The 17500-nt window shown below is 48.8% G+C and overlaps 1 protein-coding gene across 1 annotated transcript in view; it reads left to right on the forward strand.

Annotated features, from left to right (window-relative positions):
* Nucleotides 1-17500, forward strand: part of tgfbr3 (transforming growth factor, beta receptor III) — a 105537-nt gene that overhangs the window by 59258 nt on the left and 28779 nt on the right. Inside the window, exons 5-8 of the mRNA XM_062555563.1 lie at nt 9490-9673; nt 12437-12599; nt 13684-13834; nt 16767-16956. Of these exons, the coding sequence (XP_062411547.1) occupies nt 9490-9673; nt 12437-12599; nt 13684-13834; nt 16767-16956 (688 nt within the window). The remainder of the gene's footprint in view (nt 1-9489; nt 9674-12436; nt 12600-13683; nt 13835-16766; nt 16957-17500) is intronic.

Raw genomic sequence — 17500 nt, forward strand, 5'->3', positions numbered from 1 at the left:
CCTGACTTGTCCTCTGGGAGGGCAGTGGTCGCAGGACTGGGGTATTACCGCTTTCTTATGGGACTGATGTGCTAACTCCCGCTAAGCTGATTCTCACAATACATCAAATAGACACCACACAGACACACACACACACACACACACACACACACACACACACACACACACACACACACACACACACACACACACACAGACACAGTATATATAGAATATATATATTCTCTCTCTCTCTCTCTCTCACACACACACACACACACACACACACACACACACACACACACACACACACACACACACAGAGAGAGCCTAGAAACATTAACCATAGGCACACAAAACAAAATACACTTACTCTGTGCCCCATGAACACACTCACACAGCTAGAGCATCAGGTTTCAGTCACCCTTGAATATGCAGCAGAAAATGGTTTGAGCAATTCCCTGAACACCAAGCTTGCTGTTTAATTGAGCCATTTCCTGAGCTGAGTGGATATATTCTCCTGTCACATGAGATTGAAAATGATCCGGGAGTTGTGGGGTCGCATTTCATTTCACAGCAGACAAATCTGCACACTGCGTGTGTTTGTGTGCGCTTTTTCTCCCAGGAGTCTGTCAGCAGGGCAATGCCTTTGGCACAGCCCAGAAGAAGAAGAAAAACACATGCATGCCGACTACACACACACACACACACACACACACACACACACACACACACACACACACACACACACACACACACACACACACACACACACACTTGCTTATAAATGTTTGGCCTGCATATGCATGTTGATGTTGAAAGAGGGTATAGGTGTGTGAATGTGTATGCATAACTGTGTCTATGACCATATGCCTAAATGAGCTAAATGGACTTCTGGGCGCAGGCTTCTGTGTGTGTGTGTGTGTGTGTGTTTGTGTGTGTGTGTGTGTGTGTGTGTGAGAGAGAGTATGTGTGTGTGTCTAATGTGGTTAGGCATGGGATATGGCGGCTCATGTTGGGCCTTGTGTTCCCAGAACAAGTGTGAGTGCTCAGACCATCCCTGATGATAGCTTTACAGCTGGGGCTTACCTCAGTGTTTTTCTGCACACACACGCACACACACACACACACACACACACACACACGCACACACACACACATACACTTTCAAAATCATTCACTTGCATTCACAAACTCAGGCACACACGCTCATACACTCATACACGCACGACACCTACATATTCTCACTTGTTTATTAAAAAGAGCTAAATTAAAGCCCAGGATGAGAAAAACGCCACCAACATGTCTCAAGCTTATTTTTGTTTAGTAAGCAGCGTAATCACAAGTCAGTATATCGCTCTATACGACCAAAGCGCCCTCAGAGATGAATGTCTGTACTGTAGCGTCTGGCTCCAGAAACCAGAAGATGGTAGCAGCACCGCAGATGTCTGCTCTTTCATCCTAAATTGAACCAAAAACAGAGAACATTTTTTTCCCAGGGCACAGCTTTGATGGACAGCTATGGAGCATGTTGGCAAGTCACGGAGTCTGAGGTAGCATTTGGACGCCAGCGGTTGAGCAGTCTGTTCAAATGAACTTCTCTAGAGCCCTTAGTTACCACACTTCAGAACTGTTTGTGTGCATGTGGGAAAGAGGGAGAGAGAGAGAGAGAGAATATGAAAGAAAAGAGGTGAGCGAGACACCTTACACTTTTAGCATGACTTCCTTCCCTCCGCTAGCTCCTGAGAAGATGTTGTTGTTTTTTCCGTTTTCCGGTGGTGTGCGGGCGTTGGAGGATGTAGGTGTGCGGGTCACGTGAGGGAAAGCGGTCAGGCACCAGCCCCCCCCCCCCTCCCCTCCCCTCCCCTCCCCTCCCCTCCCCACACTCTTTACTCAGCTACTGGCAGCGATCTGGGCACACATCTTTAGGCAGTTATGTTTCAATAACGGCAGGACGGAATTTCGCCCGGCTCCCAGCGAGGTGGCGTAGTGGAAAGAGATCCCAAAAGCAGCCAATGCCTCGCTCAAAGCATCTGTCACGTCAAGACTTCCCGGCACATTCTGTACATCACCTCTCTTTCTCTGGTTCTCTTCTGAACTGTAGGACACGCAATGACATTTTTGTGTTTCCCAGGTGATGTGTCCATGCGGAGCGTTATAGTCTGTTATATACCTACGCTAGACTTAAGCGTGCTTATTATATATCAAATCTACACTGGTACTCTGGCTAATATGTCAATACAGCAAAAGTATTATCTTACCGTGGCCCCTAAAAAAAAAAATTTTTTGGTGCGTTTACGAAACAGACAAATAGCGCCTTCCATGTTGTGGACTTCACAAGCGATGAGATCAGTGTCTATTATTCACCATCTCCTCTTTTCATCGTCTTGTTATGTGGAAACAAATGTGTGTGTGTGTGTATGTGTGTGTGTGTGTGTGTGTGTGTGTATGTGTGTGTGTGTGTGTGTGTGCCTCCTGCCTCCTGCCAGGCAGCACCTCCAGCTCTGGCTGGCCAAACCCTTCCCAGACCTCCATGGAGCTCCAGCGGCACCGACTCTTCCCCAGCCAACGGGGCCAGAGCTCATAAGCGCCTTTCCATGCAGCCATCTCCAGATCAAACCCCCACCCCACACACCCCTCTCACCACCCCCCCCCCCCCTCCCCCCTCGCCCCTCTTTAACGAGATGTTCTCGTGAGGCAGCGCCAGGCCTCGATGGGTGATCACAACGAGCTGGAGCCAGATGGAACACTTGTCCGTACGAGTCCAGAATCTCAGCTGGTCAGCAGTGCTTTTTTTGTAATCTCTATCTAGAGAAAAGACTAGAGTGAGGAATGTGTGTGTGTGTGTGTGTGTGTGTGTGTGTGTGTTGTGTTTTGTGTGTTGTGTGTTTCTTGGGTGAGGAACAGATTGAGCTGGACAGGGGCTTTGGGCTCTTCACACCTCACTCACGTGGAGGCTGGGAGCCAGAGCGTCTCCATTAGAGGGGCCGCTTCATCATGGGGCTAATAAAGTCCTGAGTCACGCACGCCAAGCTCCATTTCCTAGTTCCAGAGTGTCCATTGAGACATGTTGTGCACACGTACTCTCTATCATTCTCGCTCTCACACGAGCACACGCACGCACACACACACACACACACACACACACACACACACACACACACACACACACACACACACTCACACGTACATTCACACACTCACACACACATTGACACACACACCCACACACAAGTAAGTACACACACACACACGTACACACATGTACACACACACACACACACACACACACACACACACATGTATACACACACACATACACACATGTACTGTACACACACACACACACACTCACACTGACGGACGGGCCGCCCAGTAAGCTGGATCAGCCTGTGGCTGGTGAGCGCACTGTTGGTGTTGGCCGCGGCGTCCCGTGCTGTGCTGTGCCGTGCCTCCCCCTCTCGCATCCCGCCCCCGACTCCAGACATCTCACTGTAAAACATGCGCTGCAGCCCCCCGCCTGTCAATCAAACACGGCCACGAGTGAGCCAGGCGGGCCAAGCGCACAGAGAGCCAGACTCCAGCCGGGGCCAGGTCAGCGGGCATGGAGCAGGGAGGTCCAGCCCACGCCAGAGAGAGAGAGAGAGAGAGAGAGAGACAGAGAGACAGAGAGAGAGAGAGAGAGAGAGAGAACTGAGTTTGTTCTGCTGTTTTGTTGTCGTGGTAGCAGCAGTGTTTTTGCATTCGCTGTAGGTTTTCGTCGATCTGGAATCCATTTATGAAGGCCCCATATTTAGCTGAAGCGACTTTTTCTTTTTCAATAATCGAGGAAAGGGAAGTGACCGTCAAAGAGCCACAAATACTGGGACTGTTGGAATTTGTTGCTCTTTCTGACTTTGCCAAGTGGCTGTTTTCTCCCGATTTTTTATTGCCACTGGGGTTTGCCGTTTGCTCTCTCTCTCCCTCTCTTTTTTCATCTTCTCGCTCTCTGATTGCTAATTGAAACCATAGAGCAGCACAGCATTGGCTTCAGTGGGGAAGGGAGTGATCAGTAGAATCTCCTTGGTGGCATCGAGACAGATGGTCTTGTTTTCAACACAACATCCTTTTCTCTCCCAATCCGCTCAAGGCGTATGCATACAGTATATACACACACACTCCCACACACCCACACACAAACACACACATAGACATGCACACACACGTGCAGGCCAGTGCAAATAACTTGATGCAGTCGTTCTGAACTACACGGAACAAAGCGCTTGAAAACATGTACTGTATTAATGAAACACATAACGGTTTGTTGCCATTGTTTAGATGCATTTAGATGACATGTTGGCCCTATTCAAAGATCCGGTGGCACTCCCCCACATTTCTCTTTCTCTCTGTCTCTGTCTCTGTCTCTCTCTCTCTCTCTCTCTCTCCCTCTCTTTCTGTCTTTCCCTTCTTTGATCTGTTCATCATCTCAAGGCGAAAAAGCGAACATGAGTTTGTGCTTTCCCAAGATTGAGGGAGTTGCTGAACGAGCAGGCCTAGATTTCGGCACGCCGATAATTGATCTCAAACATTTGGCGCGGCGTCTTGAGCGCTCTCTCCCTCTCCTCCGTCCCACTCCCACTCCCTCCCTCTCCCGCCCAGTAATTCCTGCACATATGGCAGTAATATGCAGACGTTGATAGGGGAGAGAGGCCAGGAAACCACAGTCAAATGTGCTTTTAAAAAGCCATGGAGCATGGAGGGTACTGGGAAGCAGCAGCCTGCTGTCGGTTAGTTGGGCTGGGGGGTTGCGGAGTGGTGGGCTGGGGTAATGTAGGTTTGGCGTGGAGGCCTGACTCCTCATCAGACGCCACCAGCAGCCCAGTGGAGCTTCTCCTCTGCGCTGGGATTCGGAGAGATTTGGCGTTGCTTGGGCGTAGTACAGCTTTTCCCCCCTCGTCGCTTAGCTACTCCTCGACAGTTGCCAGCTGCTGCCGAAAAAGAGCGGAGGCCGGGTGTCGGAGAAGCCCCAGCCGTTGCTTTCTCAGCACAAATCCGAATCGTAAAGCCGTCCTGCTGGTTGTTTAACGGCTGCGCCGCATCTGTTGGGCTTCCCTCAGACAGCTCCGAGGCCTCCTCCTCTCCCTTGCCTCCCCCATTTCCCCTTCCGCCCTCCACGTGCCTTTTTCCCAGTGAATTTGCAAAAGTCAGCTCGCGAGGACGCGCAAAGTTTCCATGAGTCGCACCTCGCCGTCGCCCCGGATCAGACGGAAGGCCCCATCGAGCGCGGCGGGGTCGGACATGAGCTCATCTCGCCGAGCGAGCGCACCCAGGACTAATCTTTCGTCTGGAGCTGTTTGTTTCCAGCGCGGAGATAAACAGGGGAGATTTATGGGCCCGGGTGGGAGAAGGGGAATGTACGAGAGAGCAATCATGTCTCTTTCGCTTTCTCACTCTCGCTCTCACTCTTCCTCTCTCTCTCTCTCTCTCTCTCTCTCTCCCTCTCTCCTCAGAGTGTGAGCCAATGAGGACACGTTACTGTACACACTAGCATTCATCAATCACACGATTTGGTTTATCTTTCACACACTGGTGCAGATAGAGTGTCATACTCCACATATGGATGAGTGTGTGTGTGCTGACACACACACACACACACACACACACATGCACACACATGCACAGACAGATACTCTCACACATACACACAGTGGTGAGTTTCTATAGTCTCAAGTTTCCAAGGTTTGACCTTTGGCTCACTCTCAGTGTACGTTATGAAAGGAATTCATCTATGTGATACTGTGTAAAAGAATATGCACGTGTTGCTGTATCGTTTCGTAATTATCTAGAATTATTAAGAAATAACAATGAAAATTGTTTTAATTACTATGTAGTCAGACACAGTCCCAGGGCAGTAATTTATGACTTATTACAGGCCTACCCGTTTAGGCTGCTCATATTTAACTATTAAATGTAAAAATGTTTATTTCTACTTTATCTAACCAGGTGAGTTGCATTGAGATCTTGCATCTGTTTTTCAAGGGAGCTATGGGTCCACAAATGAAAAGAACACTAAAAACAATTTGCTATTGTTTTACTGCCATATGGCACATGTGCTGTAATTTGCTCTTCCAGTGAGCTAATCTGGCCTGATGAGGCAATGCACCCCGCAGCAGTATCTGTGACCTGGCCTCATAAATCACATCGAGGTGTGCTTCATAAAAACTGGAATGGCGCGCAGGGAAATAGCATACTTGATTAACACGCCGAGCTCGAGTCCAAAAGAGATTTGTTCCTTCGTTTTACGAGTCGACAAGCAAAACTGAGGTCTGAAGCTCTTGCCATTATGGAGTTTCTGGGACCTGGCATCCACTTCCCGGGGCCTTTCATGTCGGGCAGCGGCAGACGTTACTCACCTGGCACGGGTACGTACGTGCGTACGCATCTGTGGGGGTGCCCACACCCGGCATGGGGAAGCGGGCCCACGGCCTGCAGAGCTGCGGCTTTGGCTCGCAGCGCTCCGCTGTGGCCTCCCTAATGCTTTCATACTCCCATTTGGAATTCTTGTGGGTTCGGGACGCGCTCGGAGGGCCTGGAGCTAATTTTGTGTTTCTCAGAGCTCGCCTTTCTAATTCCCTGCGACTAATTACGGCCCCTATTCCCCTGCAATTAAATCGATAAACTCTGTCAACTCTTGGCACGGCTGCCAAAAGAAACCCTCCAATCCCACCCCTCCTTCTACTTTCTTCTTCTTTCGATTCTCTCTCTCTTTCTCTCTCTTTTTATTTTCTTCTTTCCTTTTTTGCTCTGTCTCTCGATCGCCTTTGACATGCCAGGCCTTTCAGCCAGCTTGTGCAGCGGCGACAGTGAGGAACTCCATCTTCCCGTGGTCTGTTCTTCCTGCCGAGGTGGATGGCGAATGCTAAAAATAAAACCTCTCCGTATGCGCTTGGATTCTTCAACAGCCCCCTCTCTCTCTCTTTTCGTCCTCTTTATCTCTCTTTTTCTCTCCGCTCTCTCTCTCTCTTGCTTTCCTTCGTCCCTGTATGTTTTATTATTTGTGGAGCGTGTGCCAGGAACGTTGCGAGAAGCATCCAGGGGTCAGGCAGATGTTCCTAGCTGCGCGGGGGCTCGGCGAGCGTGTCTTAAAGCGAAAAAGAGAAACGAGAAAAGAAAAAAGAACGGGGTGTTTTATCACGTCCCTCCCCTCATTTAGAACTTTTTGGTTTCGTCCTGCCCGGCCCGACAACACATGGCCCTACGCACACACAGACACACACATACACACACACACACACACACACACACACACACACACACACCACACACACACACACACACACACACACACACACACACACACACCACAAGTTGTGCAGTGGTTGGGCCTGAGCACTGACTCTCGGCCTGATGAAGCTGGCTCAGCTGCTCCATCTATCTAGCGCGGTGGTGTGATGTAATGTTTTAATTGAGCCTGCCAGTGGGTGGCGGGCAACTGTATCGTATCTCCCCCCCCCCCCCGCCCCCCCCCATGTGCCACCCACACGTGCTGATAGGACACCTTTGGGAGATGGTTGGCGTAGTGATTGGGGGTGTTTGGGGGGGCAGAAAAAACAGCTCAGATGGAAATCTAATGAGGTAGGCTGTCTAGACCGTGTGCTTGGCCGTGGAGCAGGAGTTGTACGGCACAGTGTGTTTTCTTTTTCTTTTTTTTCTTTCTCTCTTTCTGTCTTTCTTTTCTTTTTCTTTTTCCCCGCGTAGCACATGTGAATGTTTATCGCTCTGAAATGGAGCATATGGGTCGAGCTCCATTAGGAGCCAAAGGGGGTGGTCTCTGGCGGAGGAGCGGACGGGCGGCTGAGCGGGCGAATGAACACACTCCCTGGCTCAGCCTGGCTGCCAAAAAACAAATCAGCACCTCATCAGAGGCCACCACTCTCCCCATCCCCTCTCCTCCCCTCCCCACCCTCACACACACACCTCTTCCTCCCTCTCTTTCTGTTTTTCTTCCTTCTCTCTCTCCTCTGCTGTACGCATATCACAGCTGGCTTTGCGCTCACTGTTTTCCGCATAGCCATATGTGTCCAATTTAATCACACTTTGGAGGTGAAATCTCTCCATTTCAATTCTGGCACTGGGTTTCTTTGAGATGGACATCTACGTTCAATCAAATGACAGTTTTCCATTCCACAAACACACACACACACACACACACACACACACATGCACACAAATATAAACACACCAAATACTCTTGACTTGAACTCAAAGAGCGTGTGTGCTGAACTTGACCGATTGTTTACACTGTGAACCAGGCAACCATAACAATGTCACATCTCTTTAGAGAAAGCTGAATGTATTGTGTGGCTTAAGGACCGATGGTGTTGTTGTGTTGTGGGGAAACTGGCCTTGTTAGGCCGAACCATGCAGCTGATGCATCCAAATGGAGAGAGACAATCTCTTGCACATTGTGTTTGTGCGAGTGTGTTTTGGTTTGCACACTCGCTTATCCGGGTGTGTGCCTCTTCAGTTTGCTCTGAGTACACACACAGTCTGGCAAAGCACTCTCCAGTCCAGGCAGTGGCCATTTTGAAAACAGTCTCCCCCCCACCCCCCTCCCCTTCTGCTGACGCACAGTTGCCCGTTACATAAACACTGGAAACCAGACACCTTATTGTGTAAGGAGACCATGTGTGAGAGTACAGACAGCCCGTTTGGAAGGGCTCTGAAATAACGATCGTGATCGGAGTGTGAAGGATGCGTTTTGGCAAGGCTGCAGGGTTTAATTTGGGAAAGGTCTGTTAATGCTGTTCCCCTCTTCTTCTGACTCTTCCTCCCTCCTCTCCCCATTTCACCTCGGGCACGTTAGCTTTTTATTGGTTTCAGTCCTTCTCTGCCGTTAAAGTGGGATGAGCACGGTGATAGTAGGTTCAGGTTTTACAGGCATATCTTCATCAATAGAGAGATCATTGTTATGTCAGGTCCTCCTAAATGATGGTGAATCTGGTGAATCTCTTGAACCTAAACTTCTTAAACTTCTAAAATCTTACTTTTGGGTTTTAAAAAATACATTTCATATAGTAGACTTTTTTTCAGATTCATCCTCTGTGCATGTTATGGGTCACCTATAGATATTTCACATCTTTAAAAAAAAAAAAAAAAATGTAGCGAGGCTATACTATACAGACTACCTCATAGAGTAGACATATTATATTGACATTACACAATATTTCCATTCCCTTTTCTCATTTTGCTGAAGATGGATATACCACTCAGTTGACTACTCCTGTTGTCAGTCATTGATACAGTACAAAACAGTCTTTGTTCCCAGGCAGACACTAGACCAGTCAGTTGAATAGACTCCCTTTGGTGAAGACTGCTTGGTGTAACCTGTTGCTACTAGCAAAGATGTATGTCAGCATGAGTGTATGACTGTTTGTGCAAGTGAATGTGTGTGTGTATGTGTGTGTGTATGTGTGTGTATGTGTGTGAACTTGTGATTCACACACCTATGTTTATTCTGTCTTCCCACAGGTGTCTGAGGGCTCTGATGTGCAGTTTGAGGCGGGGAACTTCTCTCTCTCCTGTGAGGTGAAAAAGGAGAACCTTCCCCATGGCAACGAGCACCTCCTGGCCTGGGCCCAGAGGAGGTACAAGGCCATCACCTCCTTCTCCGAGCTGAAGATCGCACACGACGTCTACATCAAAGTGGGCGAAGGTATGTGGTAGTGGACCACACGAACGTCTGTAATACACACAGCATCGTTCCCCCTCACTCTCGTTATCTCTTGTCTCTCTGTCTATTAGTCTATGTCTCTTCAACATCTCTTCTAGCTCATACGCTAAATAAATAATTCACACACACACACACACACACACACCTTCAAACACTCACACACATACAGAACATATGAATAGTGAACACATCCACTAGCCTCAAAGGCAGTATACCGCATTCCCTCCTGTATGCCTGAGGGAGAGCTTTACACCTTTTCTCCAAACTGTGCATTTCACAGTGCATGACGGGCCTACCCTGCCCTCCCTGGCAGAGCCTTAATCAAAGCAGTGCCCCCCCACTAACTCACTCTCAATGGCAGCCATTGACAGCCAGCGCTGGGCCTGGACTCTGGGGTAATAAAGGCGTCCCAGAGCTGCCCCAGCCACTGGCTCTGATCTCCACAGACCCACAGCCATGGCTGCAGGGAAAAAGACCTCAGCCAGCGTTTCCCCCTTTCTCTTTATTTCACTCCCTTTTTTCTCTTTCAATCACTTTTCTTTCTTTCTTTTTTTGTCTCGATTTCTTTCTTGCTAACTTTTTTCTTTCTTTCTCTTTTTTTCTTACCCTGTACCCCTCATCTTCTAATCAGTACCTTGACCACGTAAGTGACCTTTGCCCTTTGATGACCTGCTGGCCAAACTGGCAGCCTTAGAGATGGAAACAGAGAGAAAGAAAGAAAGAAAGGGAGAGGGAGAGAGAGAGAGAGAGAGAGAGAGAGAGAGAGAGAGAGAGAGAGAGAGTGGGCTGATCAGTGGGCTGATTGCTAGCTTGTGTGAATGGGCCTCTGGCCTGACCTCTCTGCAGTCCAGCTAAAAGTAAGGGGATCTAACGAAAAGAAAAGGACTCGCTCAAGAAAGCAGGTGCCAGAGGAGATTTTTGAAAGAGAAGCCAAATGAATGGAGTGAATCGAGAACTGAGATAAAGCTTTACTATAACAAAGTGAAAGTCAGACCATTTCATTCCTTGTGCCTGTTGTTGTTGAGTGACCAAGTGGTCTACTGGCATTTAGTGTCAGGGAGGTGGGAGGACCTACTGTAATATATTCACCCCCACTTCCATGCAGCCTAATTTGACTGTTTCAAAAGTCTTTTTCAAGCTGTTAGACAGATCCTTTACAAAGCAGAAGACTGTGCCCTATGCCTATCTGGACTGCAGCCTGCATTCTGAGACACAATGCTCATGATTACATCATCTGCATTGTACTTCACACTTACAGTAACTGAATTTCAACAGAACCCATGAGCACCAGTGTGACCTCTGAGTGACTCACTGGTCCTGCAGAACTGCACGCCTGAAAAAGGCCTCAGGTTGCTGCTCTTCACAGCCAGGCTGGCTTGTTTTTTTCTGTCTACACCCCCCCAAGAACTGTGGAAGGTATTAATGGTTTTAGCAAACGCAGGCTGCTGTTAGATAAGCGCGAGTGGAAAGTAACTGTCAGGGGGACAAGAGGTGGAGGTGGTGGAGGAGGAGGGGTGGGGTCAGAGCTAAACCAGAGCCGGCGGCCTCCTGCGGCAACTCCAGTGGGCCGTGTAAGCGTCCATTGCCGTTTGATGTGAGCGATGGGGTCCACTGTGGGGTTTAGGGGTGGAGGGGTGGGGGTCTGTCCTCAGGGGGGGGCAAGTTTGATTTATCTGGCCCCGTGCCCCTCTGAAGGCTAACCCATGTTTCACTCGCTCCGACCAATGGTAGAGAGAGAACTTGTCCGCCCTCGTCATCAGTCACCTAACCCAGGAGCTGTGCTCCCCCCCCCACCCCCCATTCTCTCTCCTCTCTGCCTGCTTCGTCCAGTCTGGGGAAAACATTGGAATGGGGCTGTGCTGAAAAGCATGGGATGTAATGAGTGTATTATGTCAGGTATGCTGCGGTGGGACGCTGCCAGAGGCCAGCGCGGAGAGCTGTAGTGGCGCGTGGGCCCGCCGCCGCCGCTGCCCGTTAAAGCGTTTGCCTGCTGCAGTTACAGACGCTGTGGTTTTGGCAGGGCCGCGCGTATGCCATGTTTATGTCCATCAGGCAGGCCACAGCTCGGCCTCTCCCCGCTGTTGTACCGTGCCTTCAGATGAGGATCGTCAGAGTTACACTACACTGTGTTCTCTCTCTTTCTTTCTCTCTCTCTCTCTCTCTCTCTCTCTCTCCTTTTCTTGCACCCTATTTCTCTGTCTCTGTCTCTCTCCCTCTCCCTCTCCCTTCCATGTTTCAAAGCGCCAGGAAGGGTATAAAGAAAGGTGCCAGGCCTTTCAGCATGCCGTGTCCAAATTCATGTCCAAACCAAATAAGGAAGCATCTGTCTTCTGTTTTCTTCAGGCGAGGAGCAGAGAGGAGAGGAGGCTTTGCTTGAAGAACAAAGATTGGCCTGGTCTATTTGTTTAGGGTGGTGGGGCGGAGGGGGTGGGGGGCAAAGATTTTATTTTTTCATAAATATTGGAGGAGCCGTTAATGTAAAAAAGAAAACAGTCTGAGTCAGACAATGGTGGTGATTTGTTGTATTTATGCATGTTGTGAAATTCTCTTCCAGGATTTCAAAAAGTCAAAAAGGAGTTCAAAGCTTGTCTATGTACTCCCTAGGGGGGCCAGCAGACTAGCTTGTGTTATATTTTTTGCATGTGTTTTCCCCCACTATTTTGATCTCTGTCAAAGCACACACAGACTCCTCTCACCCCAAGACTGATTAATGTCAAATGGCTTCTCTCCCCAAACCCTCCTCAGATCCTGTCTTCTCGGACACGTGTAAGATTGACAACAAGTTCCTCTCCTTGAACTACCTGGCCAGCTACGTGGAACCCCAGCCCTCCAAAGGCTGTGTGCTAACAGGTCCAGACCATGAACTGGAAGTCCACATCATTGAGCTGCAGGCCCCCAATTCCAGCAGGTAAAGGAGTCCTCCTGGACCAGTTACAACTGATTCTGCTGTTAGCTTTGATTTAATGCTGCCCGCCAGGCTACATTTTCTCTCTGGCTTTGCATACCTCTGAGATGTGTTATACAAGCATTTTTGCTAGTCAATGTGTTCATCAGCTGCTAATAGTCATTATGAAAATTAATCTGTTCGTGCCTAGGGGAGCAATAAGTAAAAATCTCTGTGGACAGTTATACATGTCTGAATGTTTTAAATCATACATCATAAGTGTTATAACATGTTACCTGCATATAGTTTAAAATAATGTGACCAATTACGTGTCTTACAGTATTGAATTCAGGGTCTGATTGTCACAACAGCCGTGTCTGAAAATTGTGCACACAGAGGAAATGTAGCCTTTTGGTCTATATGTGTTGTAGCGGTTACACATCCATCTGTTCATGCTAATAACAGCATGGTTTCTGCTTTCTAAACCCACAAGTGTGTGGTATGTGAATGCAAATTCCATTACCCTCCTGAATTTTCACTGTCTGTCTCTCTCTCTGTTACTATCTTCCCCTCTCCCCCACTGCCTCAGTCCCAACCCTTCTGCAAAGTTTATTTTGGGTTATGGAGGACTTTAGGGGTTAGTGCTGACTGAATGACGTGTTTTGGAAAGATCTGGTGTCTGTATCTGAGTTTTGCCAGGTAATTGCCTCACCTCCCTCTACCCCTCACCCCCCCCCCCCCACACCCCTCAGCCTTGCACTTGATTACGGTGCGTTGCCTAACAGCAGCTGTTTGTGGGGGAGATGGGGAGAGAGAGAGAGAAGAGAGAGAAAGACAGAGGAGAGAAAAAGAGAAAGTCTGGGAGCGGGGCAGAGTCATGATGGATTTAGCTGTTGCGTGATGCGGTCTGCAGCGCACATGTCCTCCTTTTTCTCCGGGACGCGGTCCAGTTTTTTTAATCAGTTGGCCAGACACTAGAGGCATGTTAATACTGCGGGGCCCTGGCTTTTCCAAATACTCATTGCACTTTCTGTCTATCTTCCCCCATCTCTCTTTCGCTCTCTCTCTTCTCCTCCTCTCTCTCTCACTCCGTCGCTCCATCTCACAGTGCATTCCAGGTGGACGTTATAGTGGATCTTCGGCCCATGGAGGCGGACATGCGCTTGCTGAGTCGAGACGTGGCGCTGATCCTCAAATGTGAGAAGCCCGTCAACTGGGTGATCAAGGCTCACCGCGTCTACGGCAGGCTGGAGGTGGTGGTACGTAACCAGAACACCAACACCAACACCAGATGCACATGTCATATTCCCCATGCTCATCTGCCCTTTCCACCTGAAGATGCAAAACAGAACAGTGCAAAGAGAACACATGAGCTCATCAGCATAGAGCGGCATCAACACGTCTTTCTTGCGCAGAGTCACGGTCCCCTTCTTCACAGGTGCGGCCTAATTTTTTCTGGCGTGCATCCGACGACTGTCACGGGGCGCTGGATCTGCCGGCCCAATAAATTTGTCCCTGCTGCATAGGTCCTGTCAGAGCAGGGTCCCTGACCTCCACGGGAACGACAGCAGGCTGCCTGGCAGTGCGGAGCCAGGAGGGATCAACTGTGAAATGGTTGCCTGACAGCTTGTACGGGTTGTCACCGGATCGAATGAAAGGCGAGCCTGGATCGCGGGCGCCCTGTATTTCTTTATTGTGTACACTTGGCCCACGGACCCTGGGTTGACATCTATCAGAGCATGAGTTATGGGGAAGGGCTTTGCTTCTTGCTCTGTCTACCGTGGGGTTTCAGATGGCAGAGCTAACGGGTTTGGATGTGATACGGGTGCACAGCCAGGACCTCTTGTCTGTCAGCGTCATAAAAACAGGGAGAAATGTCATAAAAGAACAAGTGCACCTCTCTCACTGTGTAAGCCACACTTAATATCTGTGGTATGTTAAATGCACCGTTGATAATACAATACATTTGTTTAAATCCATGTAATGGTGCTCATATTGTACTGGTTATCTACACAGGCACTCGAGCAAATATTTCTCTAAGGACACACACAAATACACTGTGGTGCTTTGGGAGGCGGCGTGGACTAGACTGCTACAGTGTAGTCATACACACTTGTAATTTTTATCTTCCACAGTTATAGCTGTCATATAGACATCGGTGTGTATACTTCATGTTTATCGATGTCTTGTTCATAGCTGTCAGCTCTTGGCTTTACATCAAGCCCCATGAGCTTGGTATGAACTTGGCTCATAGCTGGTACTCTTTAAGGGGTCTTTCCCATAGCATGTGTTCGCATTATAGATGGTCATGAAGGAGGTCTGCATTCATCAGCACCCCCCACTCATGTCTGTCAGTAGCTAGGAGCCAAAGCTAGCTCGTAAATTAGCTGCTTAGCTTCTTGGCTCCCAACGTACAGTAAACCTTACCTTGTTGCCTTAGCTTGTAGCATTAGTATAAAGCAAAACCTCCAGTGGATCTGCAGGTCTGAATGCTCTTGTGGTCTGGAGCCTCTGTTGACCTCAGTGGTAGTGGTGGTGGGGGGGGGAGTGAAGGAAAGGGGCCTCCTGGTTCCCACACTCTGTAATGGAGAGGGCCGAGGCAAGGAGAGGGTGCCAGGCATGACAGTGCACTTCTTGCCAGGCAGCATAGCGTCTGTTTGCACAGCTGCCCCCCTCTGTTAGTGTATGGAATCAATCAGCAGTGCCATGAAGGGGCACAGCGCTGCAGAGAGAGAGAGAGAGAGAGAGAGAGAGAGAGAGAAGGGCAGGAGCATATGACTCAGAGACTCTGAGGGCAGTTTTGCTACCAGTGTTTACCTGCTGGAGGTTATTATGGGTTATTTGGCCGAGGCGCAAAAGCCAAACAGCCATAGGATTGGAAAAAAATCAGGTGTACAATTCACAAACCACAGTCACCACAGTGCATACAGGAACATTCACTGCATGACCTGTATAGCATATGCCTTACGTGCCTGTGTGTGTGTGTGTAAGAGTGTGTGTGAGTCTGTCTGATCTGGGCATGAATCAAACCCTGTGTTCGGGAGCGCCAAGCAGGAGAATGCAAACTATGCGTGTGATATGATATCCTCATAAAATCAAAGCCCTGCTACTGAGAGCAGCCTGGTCCCAGGCTCAGCCCTGTTCCCCAGGCTAGCCCTGGCCCGGGCTAGGACGGACCGGGACGGTCTGGGCTGGGCTGGGCCAACCTAGGCTGGGTGCTGCTGGGCAGGGTGGAGGGGTGGGGGAGGGGCGTGTGTGGGAAATGACTGTGGGAAGGGATTAGCATGGTCTCCCAGCACCCACCGCCAGCCACAGGGAACTAATGAGGAATCCAGTGGAAATCTGACACATCTCCAGCCGCGCCATTGAAGACGCTACATACTGTATATCAGGCGGGCTCGCTCGTGACCATATGGAAGAGGCAGACAGTCTTTTTAGGACAAACAGAGGAAAACAAATAAAAAAGAGAATGAAAGAACACTATACTGATTTTGATTGGTACAGTACACATGAGTTACAGTATCTGCATCTTAACCTCTTGTGGAGATGTTCAGGAGACGTAGGAGTTTTCTGTTTTTTTTTTTTTTTTCAGTCCTTCCTGACATGTAATAGAAAAGCAAGACAAGTGGCATTATGTGATTAGGTTGCACATACAAGGTCACTGGCCTGTGGGACATGAAGAAATGCTATTGCCATATTGATAGAAACTTGGACTCGCAGTCTGGCAGTTAATACAGGAGAAAGTCCAGGAAAGTCCCATATGAAGTCATCCACATCCTTCCGTGTAAATCTGTGCGAAGTGTTTACCGAGAGCGATTGCAGAAATAAGCATTTCAGCGTGATTTGTTCACCCGACTGAAACTTTTATTGTTCATATCCACCAGCCATGCACTGTCTGCCATCTGCAAGTGATTTTATTTGATGGATGCAGAGGTTTGGAGCCAGTTATGTCTCAGCCTTGTTCATCATTTCTGAGGCTAAAGAAACATACACATGGCAGGCTCGGTCAAATCCACACTGTCAGGAGAAATACAAATTAAACTGACATATTTGCTTTCCATTGAGTTAATTTACACTCTGTCCAGATCAAGTTTGATCTCCATTACCTAACACTGTGGATTTAACCATGTACTGTACCTGTGTTTCCGAGTCTTTTGCAATATACCGATCACTCTCTTTCACCCCTTCCAGACGTCAGATACCGTTAATATGGGCTCCAGCACAGAGGGGCAGATGCATGTCACCAAGACCCAAAAGGTGCCCCTGCCCTCGGGCTCCCAGGCTTTGATCCAGTGGGCCGAGGAGCACAATTACGAGCCCGTCACCTCCTACACCAACACCCCGGTGGCCAACCACTTCAGCGTGCGCCTGAGAGAGCAAGGTGAGTACAAGTGCACCACACATGCTAATGCTAATACACTGGAAATGCATCTAAACTCCATGCTAAGTGCAAGATAACAGCTTCCCTTTGCTAATCTGGTTTACAGTAATTTCCTGCATATAAGCCGCGTTGTGTATAAGCCGCAGGACAGTGTTTTATGCAAGTTAAAAGAAACACTTGCATAAAGCGTATTGATCTCATACATACCTGAAGAAAATGAGCAAAATCAATGTATAAGCCGCGGCCAATAGTCAGGAAATTACGGTAACTATTAATAGACGTATACCTTATTGCATGGCTACCTAAAGGTACTGTAATTTCTAAACTAATGCTAGTATAGTATAGTCTAGCTAGAGAACAGTAGATGATATGGAGGGTAAGGGCTGTGCTCTGTAGTCCTCAGTAGCAAAAGCAGGCACATCTGTCCCTCTATAAACAGAGTTGCGTGAAGAAGCACCTGCCAGCAGAGTCTGGAGGCTTTTACGGCTGCTGTTTTATGTGATCTCCATGCCTCTAAATCCATCGTTTCACCACTATTAAACTG

This window comes from Sardina pilchardus, chromosome 15, assembly GCF_963854185.1.
Source record: "Sardina pilchardus chromosome 15, fSarPil1.1, whole genome shotgun sequence".
Lineage (NCBI taxonomy): Eukaryota > Metazoa > Chordata > Actinopteri > Clupeiformes > Clupeidae > Sardina > Sardina pilchardus.